General features: G+C 49.2%; 1 protein-coding gene across 1 annotated transcript in view; it reads right to left on the bottom strand.

Moving 5' to 3' along the window:
• HS6ST2 (heparan sulfate 6-O-sulfotransferase 2) overlaps positions 1-16,863 on the bottom strand; it is a gene marked incomplete at its 5' end in the record, with an annotated part of 121,142 nt that extends 104,279 nt beyond the window's left edge. The window contains one exon of the mRNA XM_080624795.1: positions 16,352-16,863. Within this exon, the coding sequence (XP_080480921.1) occupies positions 16,352-16,863 (512 nt within the window). The remainder of the gene's footprint in view (positions 1-16,351) is intronic.
• Between the last annotated feature and the right edge of the window lie 1,275 nt (positions 16,864-18,138).

The following is an 18,138-nucleotide window of genomic DNA, read 5'->3' as shown; positions in this document are numbered from 1 at the left end:
TTGGGTCCTAACGTGTGCTGAAAGTCTTATGCATCACAGATATGAAAATCCACAATCCCAGCTGCTGGGTGGGAATTCCATTTTCATTTCCATGGGTCACATTAGGGGATAATTCTATGGTTTTATGAAACATCCTACAGCTTAGCAACTAAATTTATGCTTTTTTTCTAAGAAAGCACTTTTATTGTTACCACCTGTAAACCATTAAGACATACACAGATGCTGTGTTAAGCATGTTTTGGATGCCTGTAGCAAATAAAACATGGATACCTGTAGTAAATAAAAAATGAAATCCCAATTAGGCTGCATTATTCCAGGGGACACAACGTTCCCAACTGCAGCTCCTACAGGACCACAGGCAGCCTTGCAATTCCAATCTGAATTCTCCATCCAGCTTCCCAGATCAAATTCCATCAGTATCTGCCATACACTGGGTTTCTAACGCTATTCAAACTTCTCCAGGTAGAGACAGAGTTTATAAATTAATGCTGGGTAAAATAAATACATCAGCCAATCTCGGTACAAACATTCCTCCCTCTGATGAAGTTGAATTCCAGGGCTGTGCAGCACGCATATCAAAAGGGGGAAGTGGCAGGAAGGATGGATGCTCTCCCCGCACACGGCACAGCATATTTGCATCAATGTGACCTCCAAGTGACAATGCCTGGGAAGGATGAGACTCTCAGTTGTTAGGCAAAAGTGGCTTTGCTGTTCCTTTGTGCCTCCTTTCCGCTGCAGCCAGCTCCAGAGGTGCTTCCTGATGAGGAAGGACTAGAGGATTTGCTCTGACCTCCCTGATTCAGGTACTAGGATGTCATGAGGACAGATCCTCACACAGAAGGACCCAAACTGTGCCCTCCAAGGCTCCTTGGATGCTCCAAGATATCTATAAATAAGTGCTCACAGCACAAGTTGTGCATTCCTGTTTTATGCTAACTACAGGCACCTGTGAGAAGCAATCAATAGTAGTCTGTGCCATACCCTAAGAACCCTAAAATATTAAGTGCAGGAACCATCACAGACAAGACATTATGGCATTTGCGCAGGCTAAACTCCTGTATCAAAAGCTATTTATACATTAACTGAGCAGAGCTGAAGTGTTCATCTGCTAACAGAATTGGCTGGGTGGTTTAAACAGGACCCAGGGCAAGAACCTGCCTGAGGGGAGACTGAGATGAGCTCTTAGGCAGAAGCTCTTCCCTGTGAGGGTGCTGAGGCGCTGGCACAGGGTGCCCAGAGAAGCTGTGGCTGCCCCATCCCTGGCAGTGTTCAAGGCCAGGTTGGACACAGGGGCTTGGAGCAAGCTGCTCCAGTGGAAGGGGTCCCTGCCCGTGGCAGGGGTTGGAGCTGGAGGAGCTTTAAGGTCCCTTCGACACAAACCAGGCTGGGGTTCTATGCAGTTGGCAGAAGCATGGGCAGTTTTGCTGCCTGGTTTTAGGTGCATCTCTACACTGTGCCATCTCCCAGTGCAAAACAAATACATGAAAGCTGCATCTAAGCATCCATTGGGGAATATAAGTGCAGAGGGGGCATCCCAACCCACTGCGAAGAAGCTTTAACCTTGAAATCATCTTGATCATACTCATCTCACTGCAGTGTTAATATCAGGTTGACCAGTTTGCCATGCAAAGCCCATGGGCACAGAAGAGGGCACAGAACAGCCCATTAGCCAAGGTGAGACCCTCCTCACCCAACCCACTGGGAACCAGAGGAGGAAAGGCTCCTCTGACCACATCCCTACTGTGGTACCCACACCAACCCTCCTCCTCAGCTGTGCACAGCACCAAGTCTTCACTAGTCACCATCAATGCCCCAATATACTGCGCTTTAAAAAGAGAGTTGAAGTGTGCATCATACATCTGACAGACTTCATTTCAGCAGGCAGCATTTGTTGTTGTGGGAGGTACAGTTTATAGAGAAGTATGAGGTACTTTCCCCATTAAATGAAAACACAGTGGTCCAAATCTCTGCCTCCAGTTCCATAGTGACATTCCCTCTCTCCTCCACCATAAGCATGATCTGATTGCCAATTAAAACGTGAAAGCAGAATGCAGTGCAATACTAAAGCAATTACACAGGGAAGTCATCAGAGCGGGATGAACAGAGCCTACTGGAAAAGTTAAAATAGTCCTTTAAAAGCAATGGTAAAAAACTGTAAGTACCAGATCTGATTTTAAGGAAATGTTGGCAGTGATGCATGTGCTCATTCGAGACGCCAAGAGGAATTAGTTTCGAAGAAAACATCAAGAAAATACACTGAGAAAGCAATACTACAGATCTGGTTTATGCACTATCACTGCTATACACTGCTGCTCTACAGAATGCTTTGGAGATCACAAAATGCTCTCGCATCCCCAAAACAAAGCCCAGCATGTTGCTAACGATGACAGCTAAAACAAGACCCTGCACCAGCTCCAGTGCCCTCACCCTTGGCTTGCTCCTGGAGGCATCTGGAGGGCACTGAAAATGTCCAGGTGGTCCCTGTGACCTTGGCAGTGCTGGGGAATGGTTGGATTTGATGATCTTAAAGGTCTTTTCCAACCCAGTTGATTCTATGATATTATGAGCTGCCGGAGGCACGACAGACAAGTCCAGATTCCTTCCCCAGGCAGTTCAAGCTCCCGGCAACCTCGCTGCTATGCTGCAGCTCCCAGAAAACTCTGATTTCAACACGAAATTGAAGTCCTCCAACATCACCTCTTCTAAAAGCCTATCTTGCGCGCAGGAATGAAAGGACCATTCTAAACCAAAGGGGATGGAAGGGTTAGATGATCTGTGGGTTACACAGGCTTTAAACTGCTCCCATTTCTGAGCAGCTGGTGAGAAGGGGGAGTTCCTGACCTGAATTAGCTATAAATTCCTAGATGTTTTACAAAGCTTTACTGGTAAACTCAGCTATTGATCAGGGCACTGACACCTTCAAGTCTGCATTCACCTAGAATCCAATATTTTCTCCAGGTATCAAGAAGAAAACCAACCCAAGGCCCAGCCTCAGCAATCCCAAATAATGTTCTTTTTTAAATGCATTATCAAATCACGGCTATTAAAATATTGGCAGTGAAGCACTTCCAGGTATCCTGCAGGCACCTCTAACACCAACCACTGCAGAAACAAATATGCTCAGACAATAAAGACAACGGAGGAGCTCTGGGATGTCCAACCACATGTGCTCATCCCTCAATCCAAATCTTGTTCTGAGTCTCCAAAGACACACAAATTTAATGGGAGTTACTCACTCATCCTCTAAATCCCAGGTTTACACACTCCATTCTGACAACCTCCACCCTGGGCTTAAAAACCTGTGACGCAGAGTGCTACAGGAGCCTGAAGATGAACTCGCTTTCAACTCACAAGCTGAGAACAAGGAAACACACAGCCCTGCAGGGCATAAAGCCTTTGCTCAGCAAACACAACCCAGCAAAACACGGGTCATTCAGTCGAGAGCAGTAACTTCCACCCCAGGAGGTGCAGCTCAAGTGCAGCACATCGCTCCCACTGGATCAGATATGGGAATGGGCAGCCAACTACAGCGAGCAGGTAGGCATCGCAGGGAAAATGTGGTGGTTTAGAAGCTAGACAGGGGTACCAGCCTCTGCTCACAGGCTGTGGGTAAAGCAGGTGCCTATGTGTAAGCGAAAATCGCTGCTAACACTTCTGTTATGCAGAAGTGGCTCTAATTATGGGCTACAGCTCTAGAGCTGAGGGTGCCTTCAGTGAACCTGCAGGAACATCTCCACTAACAAAACCACCAGTCTAGATCTCGACCAGACCAGCTCTTTGCTGTCCCAAGCAGGAGCAGGACCCAGGCTGGCAGCATATGGACTGTCCTGCTCGAGCTCCATCCTTCGCTACCTCTACTTACACCGAGTCCTTCCTCCAGCATCAGCCGGTCTCCTCAAATTGCCTTTGTATCTTGCTGTACAAAATGTCTTTTCCTTCTCTGGGAGCCTGGAGGAGCATCTCGCAGGAAGGACGCCCAGATTTAACAATACATGGTTTTGAAGGCTGGTGTTAAATGTGACACTGTGGCTCCGAAGTAATTGCGACTAACCACTAAATCACCATGTGTAATGGATTCCTCTGAACATTTATAGCTAGCAGTTCCATTATGCCCTAATCTGGAAAATATCTAAATGGCTCTCCACAAAAATTAGAGGGGAACACAAACATCTTGTTTTTACCAAGATTTCAGAGATACTCCACTTAACCACAGTGACTTCTATAATACAACGTTTAGTGCAGTAACATCCATTAGAGTGCAGTCATTTGCTATTTGATTTTCAAAGCTATGCTTCAAGACACCAACCTAGAGAGGATCTAGTCTATGTGAAAGGTGAAACAACCAAGAACAAACCTCTAGGACTTCTCCAGTGCTGGAGCTGCAAGAAGAGAGCAGCAGCAAGGGAGCTGAGCAGCACCAAGGAGGCTGCCTGGCAGCTGCCTTTCCCTGCGTCAGACGGTAAGATCTGAGTTGTCTTTGTGCTCCTGCATGCTCATCCTACACATTATTTGTGTTCAGCCTAGAAAACAGAGGGCTCCTTAAGGGGAGACCTTAGAGCAGCTCCAGTGCCTGAAGGGGCTGCAGGAAACCTGGAGAGGGGCTTTGGATAAGGGCCTGTAGGGACAGGACAAGGGGAATGGCTTGAACCTGCCCGAGGGGAGACTGAGATGAGCTCTTAGGCAGAAGCTCTTCCCTGTGAGGGTGCTGAGGCGCTGGCACAGGGTGCCCAGAGAAGCTGTGGCTGCCCCATCCCTGGCAGTGTTCAAGGCCAGGTTGGACACAGGGGCTTGGAGCAAGCTGCTCTAGTGGAAGGGGTCCCTGCCCGTGGCAGGGGTTGGAGCTGGAGGAGCTTTAAGGTCCCTTCCAACACAAACCGGGCTGGGGTTCTGTGAGTTGAATGGAAACCCCTCAGCCCATACTAAAGTGCTGTGCTGCAGGAAGTGTCTGTCTGCCCTTGTTCAGCTTCATCATCTTCTAAATCCATGATTTCCAAACTCTGAAGGTCTGGGGATAACACAGCCCTGGAGGTAGAAGCATCACCTGATCTTGTCTGTCCTCTCATCTGGAAAACAGTGCCAGTTTGGTGGGGACAGAAGGGGGGCCTTTATGCAATCAAAACCCACAATAAAAATAACACAATTAGCTTAGCACACAAAGCAGCAGAAGAGGGAAGGGTTCCTGATTCATTCTGCTTTCCTGGAAAAAGCCTCAACTGTGGTTAAGTGGAGGACAAGTCGAAATTTTCCATTAGTGGGGAAAAAAAATAGCTTGTTTAAAGACAGAGAGAGGAAAAACCCCCTCAGGTTAGTGTTCAAGTGCAGCAACAACCGATTTCACCACAAAATCTCTGCTAGGCACATCCTCACCATACTCCCAGCCCACGGAGCAGCGGAGCTTGCAGAAAGGCTGCTCTTGGCTAACACAGAACACCTATAGAAAATACAGACCAGTAAGAGAGTCCCAGTCTTTAAACAGGGGAGGGAAGAGGCAGGCTCCTGCCATTCCTCTCTGTGACTGCTGGAGGTGACCCTGAAGAGCTGATGGTGCTGCTGGAGTGATGTTCACTTGCTCTGGGCCAGGGACAGGCGTCAGTCTAGACCAGGGACTTCAAACCCCTTCCTGAGCTGCAGTGCGCACTCCAACACCACAGCCAGGGACCAAAGCCAAGCCATGCAATGAGTGGCTGCAGCACATCCCAGTCCCGGTACCTGCATTAAAGTGAAGAAGGCTTCTGCTTTTGTTCTCAACAGAAAGGGATGTTTCATCTCAGCTGCTCAAGTGAAGATGAGAAACAACTTGTAAAGTAAAAGCGTGTTGTCCATAGGAGCTAAAAAACCTGTTTTGCTCCCCCCTTCTCCAAACATCCCAAACTGGCTCCCACTGGCTAGCACACTGCACGTTTTAGGACCACTTACACCAGCACAGGTCATGCCCTTGGTAAACGGAATGCTCTTCAGCATTTATAAATCCTACCACAACCCACTTTCAAAAGACAGCGCTTCTCCCAAATCCTGTAACAGAGCCCAACACAAACTCCCATAAATACAAAAAGGCAATGACTTCTGGCAGCCCACAACTGCAATTGCTGCCTTGGCATCACAGCCCAGACACCCGCTTTCCCTCTCCATAGGAAATGAAGTCAGTTCCCTGCCACAACCAAAGCGCTTTGCCACACTGGAAGAGATGCAGCCCTAGACAGAAAAAGCCATCTGCAAATGCTCACATGTCCAGTGACTTCTACCTGCTCCGTGCTTGCAGGGAGGAGATGAGGTTTCCACCCCAAAGCTGTCCTCATTAAGGAAACAGGTTCTAGGTAAGCTGAGAGGTGAGAGTCCCCAGGAAGCAGTCTGGCTATGCCAAAGAGAGCAACTTGCTTCACAGCTTCTTTTAGTTTCTGTCAATGAGCAGACTTCAGTTTGAATATCCATCATCACCAGAAGCTAGGTCTTGGGTTTAACCAACCGACCCTCTGTTGTAGGCAGCAAGTACTGGGATTCCAGTATGTACTGAGACATACAAGTATCCTTTAAAGACTTCTGATCACAGGAGTAAAGAGACCAGAATTCCACTTATCTTGATAGAATGTTATATAGGACATCAAATATTTATACTTTAAGGGAAGAACTAAATTAAGATCCTGTACTTCACACTGCCACAAATACACAGGTTTACTGCAGGAAGCAATTCACCTTCATCACTTCAGGTGATAGGTGAGCAAAAGCAGAAGCAAAACTGTCCTGCTAATTCCATGGCAGGAAAAGCAAAACCAGCCTTTCAGACAAGAAAGAAGAGAGCCTTAGATTGCCTACGAAAGCCCATATCTGCAGTTTCCAAAGCACAGATAATTTGCAACACTTAATACACAAGTTGTCATCACCCTTAAACCTCAATTTCCGGACCCGAGCTGTATGTGGGAGAGCAGCAGGATGGGCTAAGCACCCAATCAAATCCTCAGCGACTGCCAAGCCACTGCAGTCAACAGAGAATCTGCTTATATAGGTTAGGAATAGCCAGATCCTTCCATAATCCGGGTTCTGAGAAGTTTTTATCTCACCATGAGCTCTGCTATTCCTAAATCCTTTCTGTGTGTTTGGGTTTCTCCCTCTGTGCTGCCTGATATACTGACCAATTTTATAAAGGGGATTGTCCGACGGGAGGTCCAGATTCAGGTCAGATGGCGCTGGTCTTTTGGGTTCGCTTTCCCAGTGCTGGTGGAAAAGACATCTAACCCCCCCTTTTTCCCTACATCCAAACCAAACCCACCCAGGAAACTCACTGGTTCCCACAGCCTTCTCCTGCAGAGGCCTGGCTGTTATGCAGTCTGAAAGAGACGCTGCTTCTGGTTCCCCAGGTCCCCAACCCAAACCTGCCATACGAGCCAGGACAGACACTGTCCCAGGGATGCATCAACTTACCCAAAGCTGCTCTCTAGGTCTTGGGTTCCTGTAACAGAGAATCTCATTTTTCACCTCTCAGCAAGTCTCCAGCCCCTACACCCTCTGCTCGTGTTGGAGCACACACACAGCTACAGCACTGACTAGTTCCAGGTTGTAAGGAAAGGACAAGTAGAGCAGGGAAAACACGATCAAAAGCAAAGACACATGAAATCCCAGCTCTGCACAGCAGGAAACTTCATACCACAGGCTAACAAAAGGTGCTCACACCATTAGACTGACCCCTCTTCTGCAAAGTGCTTTGCAGTACATTTAAACACCCTAAGTATATGCTTAAGCAATAGATTTAAGTACTTTTGTTCATACAATAAGAATTCAGGCTTGACAAGACATCGTTTGCACACATCTTAAACCTAGTGATGGGCAACCTTTTTCCAATCCTTCCCCACAAATATCCGCCCTGTTCTCAGTTATGCACCTTCAATTCAATGTCCCAATAAATACATTAAATATTTAGGGCAGATTTTCCCAAAAGCTGCATTGTACCAAACCTCAGGTCCAATGCACTTCTCCATGCTTGTAGACAAGGAACGTTGTTCACATAGGTACACCTGCCCTGACAAAAGCACAGTTAGGAAAAGAGAAAATGTCACAGGGAGATCATGCCAGCACTAAAGCTTTATCTCTTACCAGGGACTGATTTGCAGCACACAAGAACTGAAGGAGTTAAAGCCTAATTTAATGCCATTTATGTTTTTGCAAGTCACTCAGCTATCATCAGGCAGACGCATCCTGTTATGTCTGACATTTCCTTGAGCACTTTAGTCTTACTTCTCCATGCTACCACTGTACTGATTGAATTCAACACCCCCACAGAAAAACAAACAGCTCAGTGAGAGGCAGGAGCCACACAGGCATCTTCCTCACCATCCACACTTGGTGACATCAGTTCCAGGAAGAGCAAAGCCTGACACTCCTCTGGGAGCATCACGTAGACAGATGCCTTCACCCACATCCAGCCCCATTTAAGTCCCCCCCTGGGCAATGAGTACTGTGGGAGGACGACTCCAGCAGCATCTCCCCTGTCAGGATGAGTTAGCTGCTGCCAAAGAAGGGAAGAAGTCAGTACCTGGTACGTGTTTCTCCAGCAGGACACAAAAGCACATTCCCAATACCCTCCTCGGAACCCACACGACAAAAACCAAACCAAAACTAAACCAGTTTCCAACTTCCGAGTGGCTTGGGATTGCTCCAGGGAGCAGCTTTCCCACAGGCCAAAGGAAATGCTCTCCCCTCAGTTACCCTGAAAAAGCAACTCTCAAAAGCAGCTTCTCCGGCTTTGACCATGGAAATGCTGTTTTCCTTAATAGACACGGGTTAATAAAACAGTTGCTTTCCTTTGGACGCAAGGAAGCTGGAGAAAACCGGTCACTGCGAGTGCTTTGGTCACTTGATTTGGGCATTTACTGAAACAGTTCAAACTCAGACTCCAATGTTTTCATATAACCCAACACAAAATGGAGCGAAGGAAGAACTGCTCATCCAGCAACTTGGAGCTCGAAAAAGCATCAAAACTTCACAGTCCTTTTGATTATGGGAAATGAGGAGCATTTGGTACAAGGATCTCACAAAAGGCAGAGCTGTCCTCATGCTTTCATGGAAATGTGCAAAATCATTTAATGCTGCAAGATCATCTCCCTCATAGCTGTATATATTTAGCTATATCACATCAGAAGTTTGGCTCCTTTAGAGCTGGATAAGCAGCTGAAAACCAAGGAGTAACATGGTTTGAGTCTCACCCCAAATGAATCTTATGATTTATAGGTCTCTAAAGACTAATGATTTTCTTTCCTCCAAGACTAAATAAATGGAGATTACACTCCAAGCTGTATATAAGCAATATCGTAAATGGATTCTCTCTTTAAAACTATGAGGAAGAAATCTGAGTCAGAGAAGAAAAATAAAGCTGGTCCTAATTGCCACTCATTAATAGCCATTTTCTTGTTATACACATACACTCGGTACCCACTCAGAGATAATGTGAGTGGATGGAAACTCACGTCAGCGAGTGAAGTGTTTACCAATAGACCTTTTATTCCATCAGAAAACATCCCACTCTGTTAAACACAGGTCCCACACAGGGAAAATCCATTGAAGGAATCACACATTCCCTGTTTACATCAGCAGTATAAACTGAAACACAGAAAAAGAGATTGCTTTGGCTTCCCAGGCTCATATTAGCAAATGCAAAGTTAATCTTTCATTAATTTTACAGAGCGTTCACAGTAGAAATTAAATCATTTCTTCACGTCCAAGAAAAACTTTACTGTGTTAATTATTCATAAATACCAAAGTCTGCTACTTATTACTCATCACAAATGTGATTCGTTTCACTAACGCCTGAATAATTCGGTGCTACCCTGTTAGCCCCAGAACACAGCGTGCAACTGCCAGCATCAGCAAATCAATCACAAACAATGATCCACGCTCCGGTCCCAGCTGCCAAGGAAGATGAAGAGGAGGAAGGAGGCAGGAGAAGCACTGCCTCCCCATCCCCGTCACCGTACTGCCTTCATCCTCCCATGTGAAAATGCCATCCCTGCCCTCGTCAGTTTTGCTTCCATCCATCAGGCAAGCAGCCCCAAACTGGGAGCAGGGAAATGAGCTCCCGAGGGAGGAAGGCAGCGGCTGGGGATGCTCCATCGCTTGGCTTCCCTGCAGGTTTACATCTGGGCAGACAGCTGCCCAGCGATGGGAATTCACTGGTTGAGAAGGGATAGGGAAATTAATCCTCACAAGTATGTAAGAAGCCTACAAGGGTAATTCCAAAAAAGGCTGCTCGGCCACAGTAATACCCAGAGAGTGAAACAAAGCCTGGTGCCATTTCTGCGGCTAAGTGGTTAAATAAGGAATTACCCAGTTTTGTGTCCTGGCTGCTCTGCAAGGACAGAGCCAGCCCAGCACTGCAGACTGGATGTCACAGGGAAAGGAAGAGGGGACTGAAAAGTTGCTACAGTGATAAAAGATGCTCGAATCTGCTGCAGTTACAGACCTCAGTGTTGTTTCCTCAGACATCCTAATGCACAAACCTGGCTACATCCAAAAAAAGAATTAACAAAAAAAAAAAACCAAAGTTGCCCAAATCACAAAGACTTTTTCCTCCCCCTCCAAATAAAGTCCAGAAATAAATCATCAGTAGGTCAGACACATTCTTCTCCTCCTCACACTCCATCAGAGGTAGAGGGAGGACAGGGCATGCAGCCAGCCACTGCCGGGTCCCAGCCATGCTCCTGCCCTCGGCACAGCTCCCAGCAGCATCCTGAACCCGGCGGCACTTCCCGCGACCCATGTCCTCTCAGAACGATCCATTCCTGCAGCCCATTTTCAGCCACATATTAATTATTTTGCTTTCTAGCAAGTTACGGGAGCTAATTTGGGCTGAAGCCATAACAGAAACGCTGCCTTTATTATTACAGTTGTGGAGAAAGGAAATTAATGCAAAGGACTGCACACAGAGGCCTAATCCATTTGAGGTAAATCAATGCATTGCACATTTAAATTGCTCTGCTTTCCTTCAGAAAAGTACATTGAAGTGATTCATTAGGCACTGAACTGTTCACAAGAAACAGACCGATTCTCTCAGGCATGCCAGCGCATCTCTGCTAGTTAAATTTAAAAAGCAATCAAATCTACTAATAAGTCCTTTTTGCCACCATTTACATCAGTAGAGAACATGATTCCTGACAATTCAGGTTAAATAAATGAGGTACAAATTAACGTCAGTTAATACGCCTCGGAACTGATGCTCAACTTGTTCAACTTAAAACCCTGCCTTTCAACAAAAAGAAGTCACCTATTGGCAGTGCCTGACTTCTGAGTGTCTTTAATAACCTTTACTAAAGGTTATAAACCAACAAAGAGGGATCACAAGGCACAATCTGTGGCTATTTTGATGCAGTTAAAGCATGTACTTACAGGTTCATTTTAATATTTATAAATTCCCAGAAAAGACATAGCAGAAAGGCACCTTTTGAAGAAAAGGTAATCACGTCTCAGTACAACAGCACCATGCCACGGTGCTCGCATTCCCACTCTCTTCTTTAGAGAGGACCAACGCGCGGGAATAAACAGTGCAAGGGATAACGTCTGTCCCTCATTTCTTGCTCTACTGTGATCACTGGGATTTATTCTTGCAACAATTAACATCTCTCTACCCACAGGAAAAATCCTCCACATGCAAAGTAAAAGGCAGTAGGAAACATACACTTTTAAATAACCCAAAGTTCATTTGTGCTGTATTAAAGATTTAAAGGAGAACTGCAGAGACCTAATTTGAAAAGTGATTTTTTTTAATCCCTTTAAGAAGTCCAACACTTTATCGGCAAAAGCAGCGATATCAATTTAAAGAGCTTTACAAGTCCTATCGTCCACACTTAAAGAACCACGAGCTGAAGTTCAGAACCAAGACTTTCAAGGTCAGGCCCTGTAATGGAGTTAGGTGAAGGAACCATTTGTATCCATGAAGATAATCCCCTGCCCTTCCCCTCAACACCCCTATTTTTGCTCTCTAGGTTTTCCCACTGCATCCCTCACCCTGCAGCAGTCACAGTGCCCTCCCTGCCCTGAGCATCCCCTCTGGCCAGGCTGGGGGACTCCATCCTTGGAAATGGTGTCTGCTCCACCAGCACATCCAGAGGGTTTAAATTGTCCACCTCCTGCCAAAGCCTTTATTATGCACCTCAAGCCTTGGGGTGCAGCAGCTCTCCTGCCTGCAAAAATCCAGAGAGGGGCTTTTTATAAGGATATACAGGGCCAGGCCAAGGGGAATGGCTTTAACCTGCCAGCAGGGGGACTGAGATGAGCTCTTAGGCAGAAGCTCTTCCCTGTGAGGGAGCTGAGGCGCTGGCACAGGGTGCCCAGAGAAGCTGTGGCTGCCCCATCCCTGGCAGTGTTCAAGGCCAGGCTGGATGTGGCTTAATGCTGGGGAGTGCTGCTCAGCAGCAGCCAAAGCACTGTTGTGTTATCAGCACCTCTGCAGCTATCGATACAAAGCAGAACACTATGAGGGCTGGCGGGGGGAAAACTAACTTCATCTCAGCAATACAGCAGACGAGATCTGCAGATGCAAATAGCACCACGCTTCCAAAAGCATGAGGCTTAACCTGTTCAACCAACAGAGCCACACACAGTAAATGCTTCCAGTTTGCCGGGAAATGTCTTAATGCATCTTTTCTTCAGATTTTCATAAGGCTTAACTTGGAAGAGTTTAACTAACATGCAGGGACAAGACGAGAACACCCATGCATCACCAGGGGCTTCTGTCCCACATTACAACAACATGGTGCCAGCATCAGACCTCCCAAAAACCAGTAAGCACCATCCCTGGTCCTGGTCCAACAGGGCTGTACCAGCAGCATAAGATTTCTTCCACTCTCAGACCTCCTGGCTCCAGGGGCTCCTCCACAAACTCTCAACAGAGAGCATCACTTCCATTTAACACTAGCCGGGGGGACCCCAAATACAGCCGGACCTTTACCCACAGCCAACTCTCTCACCCAACAAGGTTAAAAGGCAAGACACCACTTCAGAACGTAAGTATCTGTATCTGCTCCCATGTCTCATTACATTTTCCAGTCTAACCCCAAGGCCTTTTGTTTCTTGCAATGGTGCCATTGGATTTATTGCTATAGACAAGTTCAGTAGATACTCCCCATAATAATTAGCCAGAGCCAAGTGAAACCTCGGTTCTGTGATGCTCTCATGCACAATTCCTTTGGACGCTGCCTCCGTTTAGTGTGCCAAGAGCTTTGAGGCTTCCACAATCAATCAAGTGACCCAAGTCAGTCACTCATGACTAGGAAAAGGCACATTTCTCCTTTCTCACCATTGATGCCAAGCAGCCCAGACAAACCTCTCCTTTCTGCCACCACCATCAGCACATTCCACCAACCTCCCAAGCAGCAAAGCCAGAGCAATCAATGCATAAGCTATGCTGCACCTTCTCTCCTAAGGCTTCTAGATGCCCAGGGGTGAGCAGCACTGGTGCAACAGTAGACAAGCAGGAACGGGAGCATACAGTACACCCAGATGGGCCCCAAGGAGGCAAAACCAATAAATCCCTCTCCCCACACTCGGAGATTCATGCCCCTCTAGGAAAGGAAGGACTAAAGGAGGAGAGGGAGAACTATTTAGCTGTTTTATAAGGAACAAAAGCCACTACTACAAAGGAAAGCAAGTTTTGGGAACCTATATGCTTTCATATTCAGGAAAACATCACCAGGTTAAATCCAAAACAAGTATCACAACAGTCATCCTGAGTGTTTCTACTGCTCCAGTGAAGGAATCTGCCCTTCAAGCCTGCAACTTCCAAACAGAGACAGACCCAAACCAGGGATGAGATGAAGAGCACAAACTGGAGGATAAATGCTGCAGGCAACAGGGTTCTTTATGAGCATATCCTCCAGATACTACCAAGGTGATGCTCTGTACCTAGTGCTGAGCATCACAAGGTCCAGGCCAGGGGATTCTCCAGCCTAACAAAGGCTCAACTCTCAATCAGACAGAAGGCCCCAGCTAACAGCAATCTGACAAGTAGGCTCTCCATGCCCCACAAGGCAAACTCCTGCAAACACACAGGTACAAGCTAAAAAGTTTGCTGGCACAACCACCACTGATTTGGCTATTATCAGACAAGGCTACACAGCCCCAAGCCAGTACCTACAGACTGCATTGTGTAGCTCAACAGCAACACACACAGCATGGTCCTCCCAGAACCCCACTGCTGGAGCTGGGGCTGGCCCCACTGGTCTCCACTCAGGCCTCCTCATCGCACAGCTACTCCACTCAGACCCCCTACATCCCACACCTGCTCTGGAAGCATCTATTCTCTGTCCACATTAGCACCTGTGCCTGGCTCTAGGAATAGGTTCTAATTAATTAGTTGTCAGCTGAATGTTGCTGAATCAGGATCACAAAATTAAAGTCAAGGTATGACAACGGGCAGGAAGACTTGAAGGGCCACTGTGCATTTAAGAACTTCTTCTCTTCCTGTACTTTTCAACATTTAGAAGCTGCAGTTCAAATAACTGCTTGTCAAGGCATTATTTGGAGAACAAGCAAGCTGTGTAATTAGGTTATTAAAAATATAACATCATTCTGAAGCCTTTGGGAAAGCAGACCTCTACCGAACACAGAATAATCACAGCTTCCTCTCTCCTGGCTTCAGTCCCAAGTCACAAGTCCCAGTGACCTCTCAGAAGCTGGCTTTGACAACATACATCATCGGCTGGACAAGGAAGCATTGCTCTGAACTCCTGGACAGGTACTCACAGCTCTTCTATTTTGACTCAGAAAAGCAGGTTTTGAGAACACACACCAAAAACCACAAAGCCGAAAGGTACAGACTGAAATCTCAGCTCTCCAAGCCGGGCGCTCCCTCCTGCCTAAGGTGGTGGGTTCAGGACAAGGAGTCTCCCGTTCTTCCAGACACAACTAAGCCTGAGCACAGACACAGATGACCTGTCCCTGGGGAAGGAAGGAAATCCCTGCTCCACAGCTACAACTCTGCAGGCCAGGCCCACCTCTGAGGGAAGAGAAAGAAGGATCACCTGAAGCTGCTCCGCAAAGAGAGTGCACGTTATGCAATTTCCATTTCTGCTGACAAACAACATATTTATAGGACAGGTAAAATAAACACCGGAGCCTGCAAGGCTCGGCAGCCTGAAAACAGGAAGCTAATAGACCCAAAGGGGGCTGGAATCATTTCCCGATGTTTGCAAATGGGATGTCACAAAAAGGAGATGATGAAATTTTGAAGCAGTCAGGGAAACAAAAGAGCAGGAATCACAATAGCCAAGTCTCCAAGCGCTGCTGCTGGGCTACAGGCAGATAATGACGTGAACCATTTTTCTACTAGATGGCAGTGTAGTGTCACACTATATAAAAGGAATTCTAGAAAGAAATTGCTTCCTATTTCAAGTGAATCTGTGCTTAGACTTGACTTCAGATAGCATGATATATCACAGTCCCCTCATTGTAAGGGGACCTGCCATCAGTCTAACGGTGCAGTAGGAGTGATATCCTAGTTTCGCATTTCCCAGCGAAGCAGTATGAAAAGACACTAAACCTCTGTTGCAGGGTACCTCTGCGTGCAATGCCGCGGACAAGCGGCTCGCTCTGTTGCAACTGAAGGCAGGCTGTAACCAAACAGCTCCAGGAGCAGAGCCAGCGGCTTCTCGCTGCCCAGGGGAAGGGCTTTAGAAAGGCAGGGGCAGCATTCAGGCAACCACCCAGCTATGGCCGGGCGAGGTCAGTAACTGCAAAAGCAAGGTGCAGGGATGCGGTGTCACTACAACCCAAAACGCAAACACAAAGTAAACAAGGTTAGGGCTGAAGGACAATGCCAATGTTGCAGGGAATTCAGCCACAAGATTAACCTTTACTTTGCAAGGTAAGCTAAACTTCAAGTGGAACAAGACGCAGAGGCTCATGAACACTCCCAAAACCAATGTTAATTCCCGGCAAACCCGGGGAGCTCAGTACCTGCTGGAGATGGAGAAGCTCTGGGGCGGACGGCAGGGGTCCGGGAGGACCCTCGCCTCTGGATGAGCCGGACAAAAGCCGGGGGCCGCCGAGCCATGGGGCTGCCAGGCCTGTCCGGTGTCACCGGGCTCTGTCACTCGGGTCTTTCCCCACCTGCAGTTACAATCGCGACAGCCCGTGGGACATCGTTTAGAACTCCTCATTCGCGGCAGAGCAGGGGGTGCCCTGGCTGCCGCCCCGCCCCTGCAGCCCCGTACCTGCGGGGCTCACGTCCTACCCCGCACACCGCAGCATCATCCCCGCCACCACCGCGCCAGCCGTGTCCATCGCCCGTCCCGCCGCAGGGGGAGCGGAGGGAGGGTCCACGGGAAGCCCCCCTCGGGGGAAAGGCCCGGTTCCCCCCGCACGGCCTCACCTGGAGGGCCGGAGCCGCACCTCCTTCTTGCTGTCCACCACGGAGGGCACGCAGTTGGTGAGCTCGGTCCAGTCGGCGTGCAGCCCGCAGCTCCAGCCGGTGGAGAAGCGGGAGAAGAGCCATGTCTCCCGCTTGCCGGGCCGGTGGCAGGTACACTTCTTCTGCCCGGCGCGGCACTCGCAGGGCTGCTCCAGCTGGATGTTGCGGACCAAGTGCCGGCCGAACGTGGTGCCGCCCGTCTTCTGGATGTGCAGGAACACGATCAGGTCGTCCCCTTTGATATTGAAGTCCACCCGCCGCAGCAAGTCTCCGGCGGAGAAATTGAAACGGGGAACAAACCGCGCCGGCGTCTCGTCCTCCGCCCGGTACGGGTCGGCGGCGGCGGCGGGGCTGAGCGCGCGGAGCCGCAGGAGCTGGCACTCGGTGCCCGGGCACACGTACTGCAGCACAATCACGGCGAAGAGGAAGAGCATCACCAGCGCCAGCAGCACCTTGTGGGACCGGTCCTCCATGCTCGCCGGGAGCGCCGCGCATCGCCGCCACCGCTCACAGCCACAGCCGCCGCCGCTGACCGCCCCGGCCGCGCTCCGCCGCCATCGCCCCGCCGCCGCCGCCGCCGGCCCTTCCCGGCAGCCCCCGCGCCGGCACGCCCCGGACACGCCCCCCGCGCCGGGCCACGCCCACACCGGGGGTTTTCCGGTGTCGGTGGCGCGATCGGCACGTGGGGGGTGCGGTGCTGCGGGACTGGGACCGGCTCCGCAGAGCCCCGCGCTGCAGCCACGGACCGGAACCGGTTCTGCACAGCCCCGCGCTTATGGACCGGGACCGTCTCTGCAGTCCCACGTTCCAGCCATGGACCGGCTCCGCAGAGCCCCGCGCTCATGGACCGGAACCGGCTCTGCAGAGCCCTGCCCTCCAGCCATGGACCGGGACCGGCTCTGCACAGTCCCGCGCTCCAGCCGTGGACCAGGACAGACGTGCGGTGCTGAGGCACGCTCCATTCATGGCACTGTCCACGATCACTGATGTCCTATGCACCAAGCTGTGCTTTCCACACACATCAGCACCGGGGTTTGGGGGGTTGAGTGTATCAGGTGTTTTTCTTGACACCCCAAGAGGTTTCAGTTCATTCAGGTGACAAATACATGGGGTGCATTGGGAGCAGTGTGGCAGCAGGGCAAGGGAGGTGATCCTGCCCCCTTGCTCAACTCTGCTGAGGCCACCTGCGGAGCACTGTGTCCGGTTCTGGGCTCCTCAGTACAAGACAAGCAAGGAACTACTGGAGAGGGTCCAGCGGAGGCCACAGGGATGCTCAGGGGTCTGGAGCATCTCTCTTATGAGGAGAGATGGTGGGAGCTGGGCCTGGTTAGTCTGGAGCAGAGCAGATCCCATCAATGCAGATCAGCATCTCAGAGGCGGGTGCCAGGAGGATGGTGCCAGACTCTTCTGTGGTGCCCAGCAATAGGATGAGGAGCAGTGGCCATGAACTAAACCACCACAAGTTTCACCTCAACACAAGGAAGAACTTCTTTGCACTGAGTGTGTCAGAGCACTGAACAGGCTGCTCAGGGGGGTTGTGGAGTCTCCCTCTCTGGAGACATCCCAAACCCACCATGGGACACGTTCCTGTGTGACCTGCTCTGGGTGGCTCTGCCTTGGCAGCAGTTGGACTGGATGACCTCAAGGTCCCTTCCAAGCCTGATAATTCTGTGGTTCACATGTGCTGTCTCAGCATATTTTGAAGCCCCTCTGCACAAAGCAAGTGTTCTGTAAATACTAATAGCAAG

Source organism: Psittacula echo (genome assembly GCF_963264785.1).
Source record: "Psittacula echo genome assembly, chromosome: 8".
NCBI lineage: Eukaryota > Metazoa > Chordata > Aves > Psittaciformes > Psittacidae > Psittacula > Psittacula echo.
This window is presented reverse-complemented; position numbering and strand designations above follow the sequence as displayed.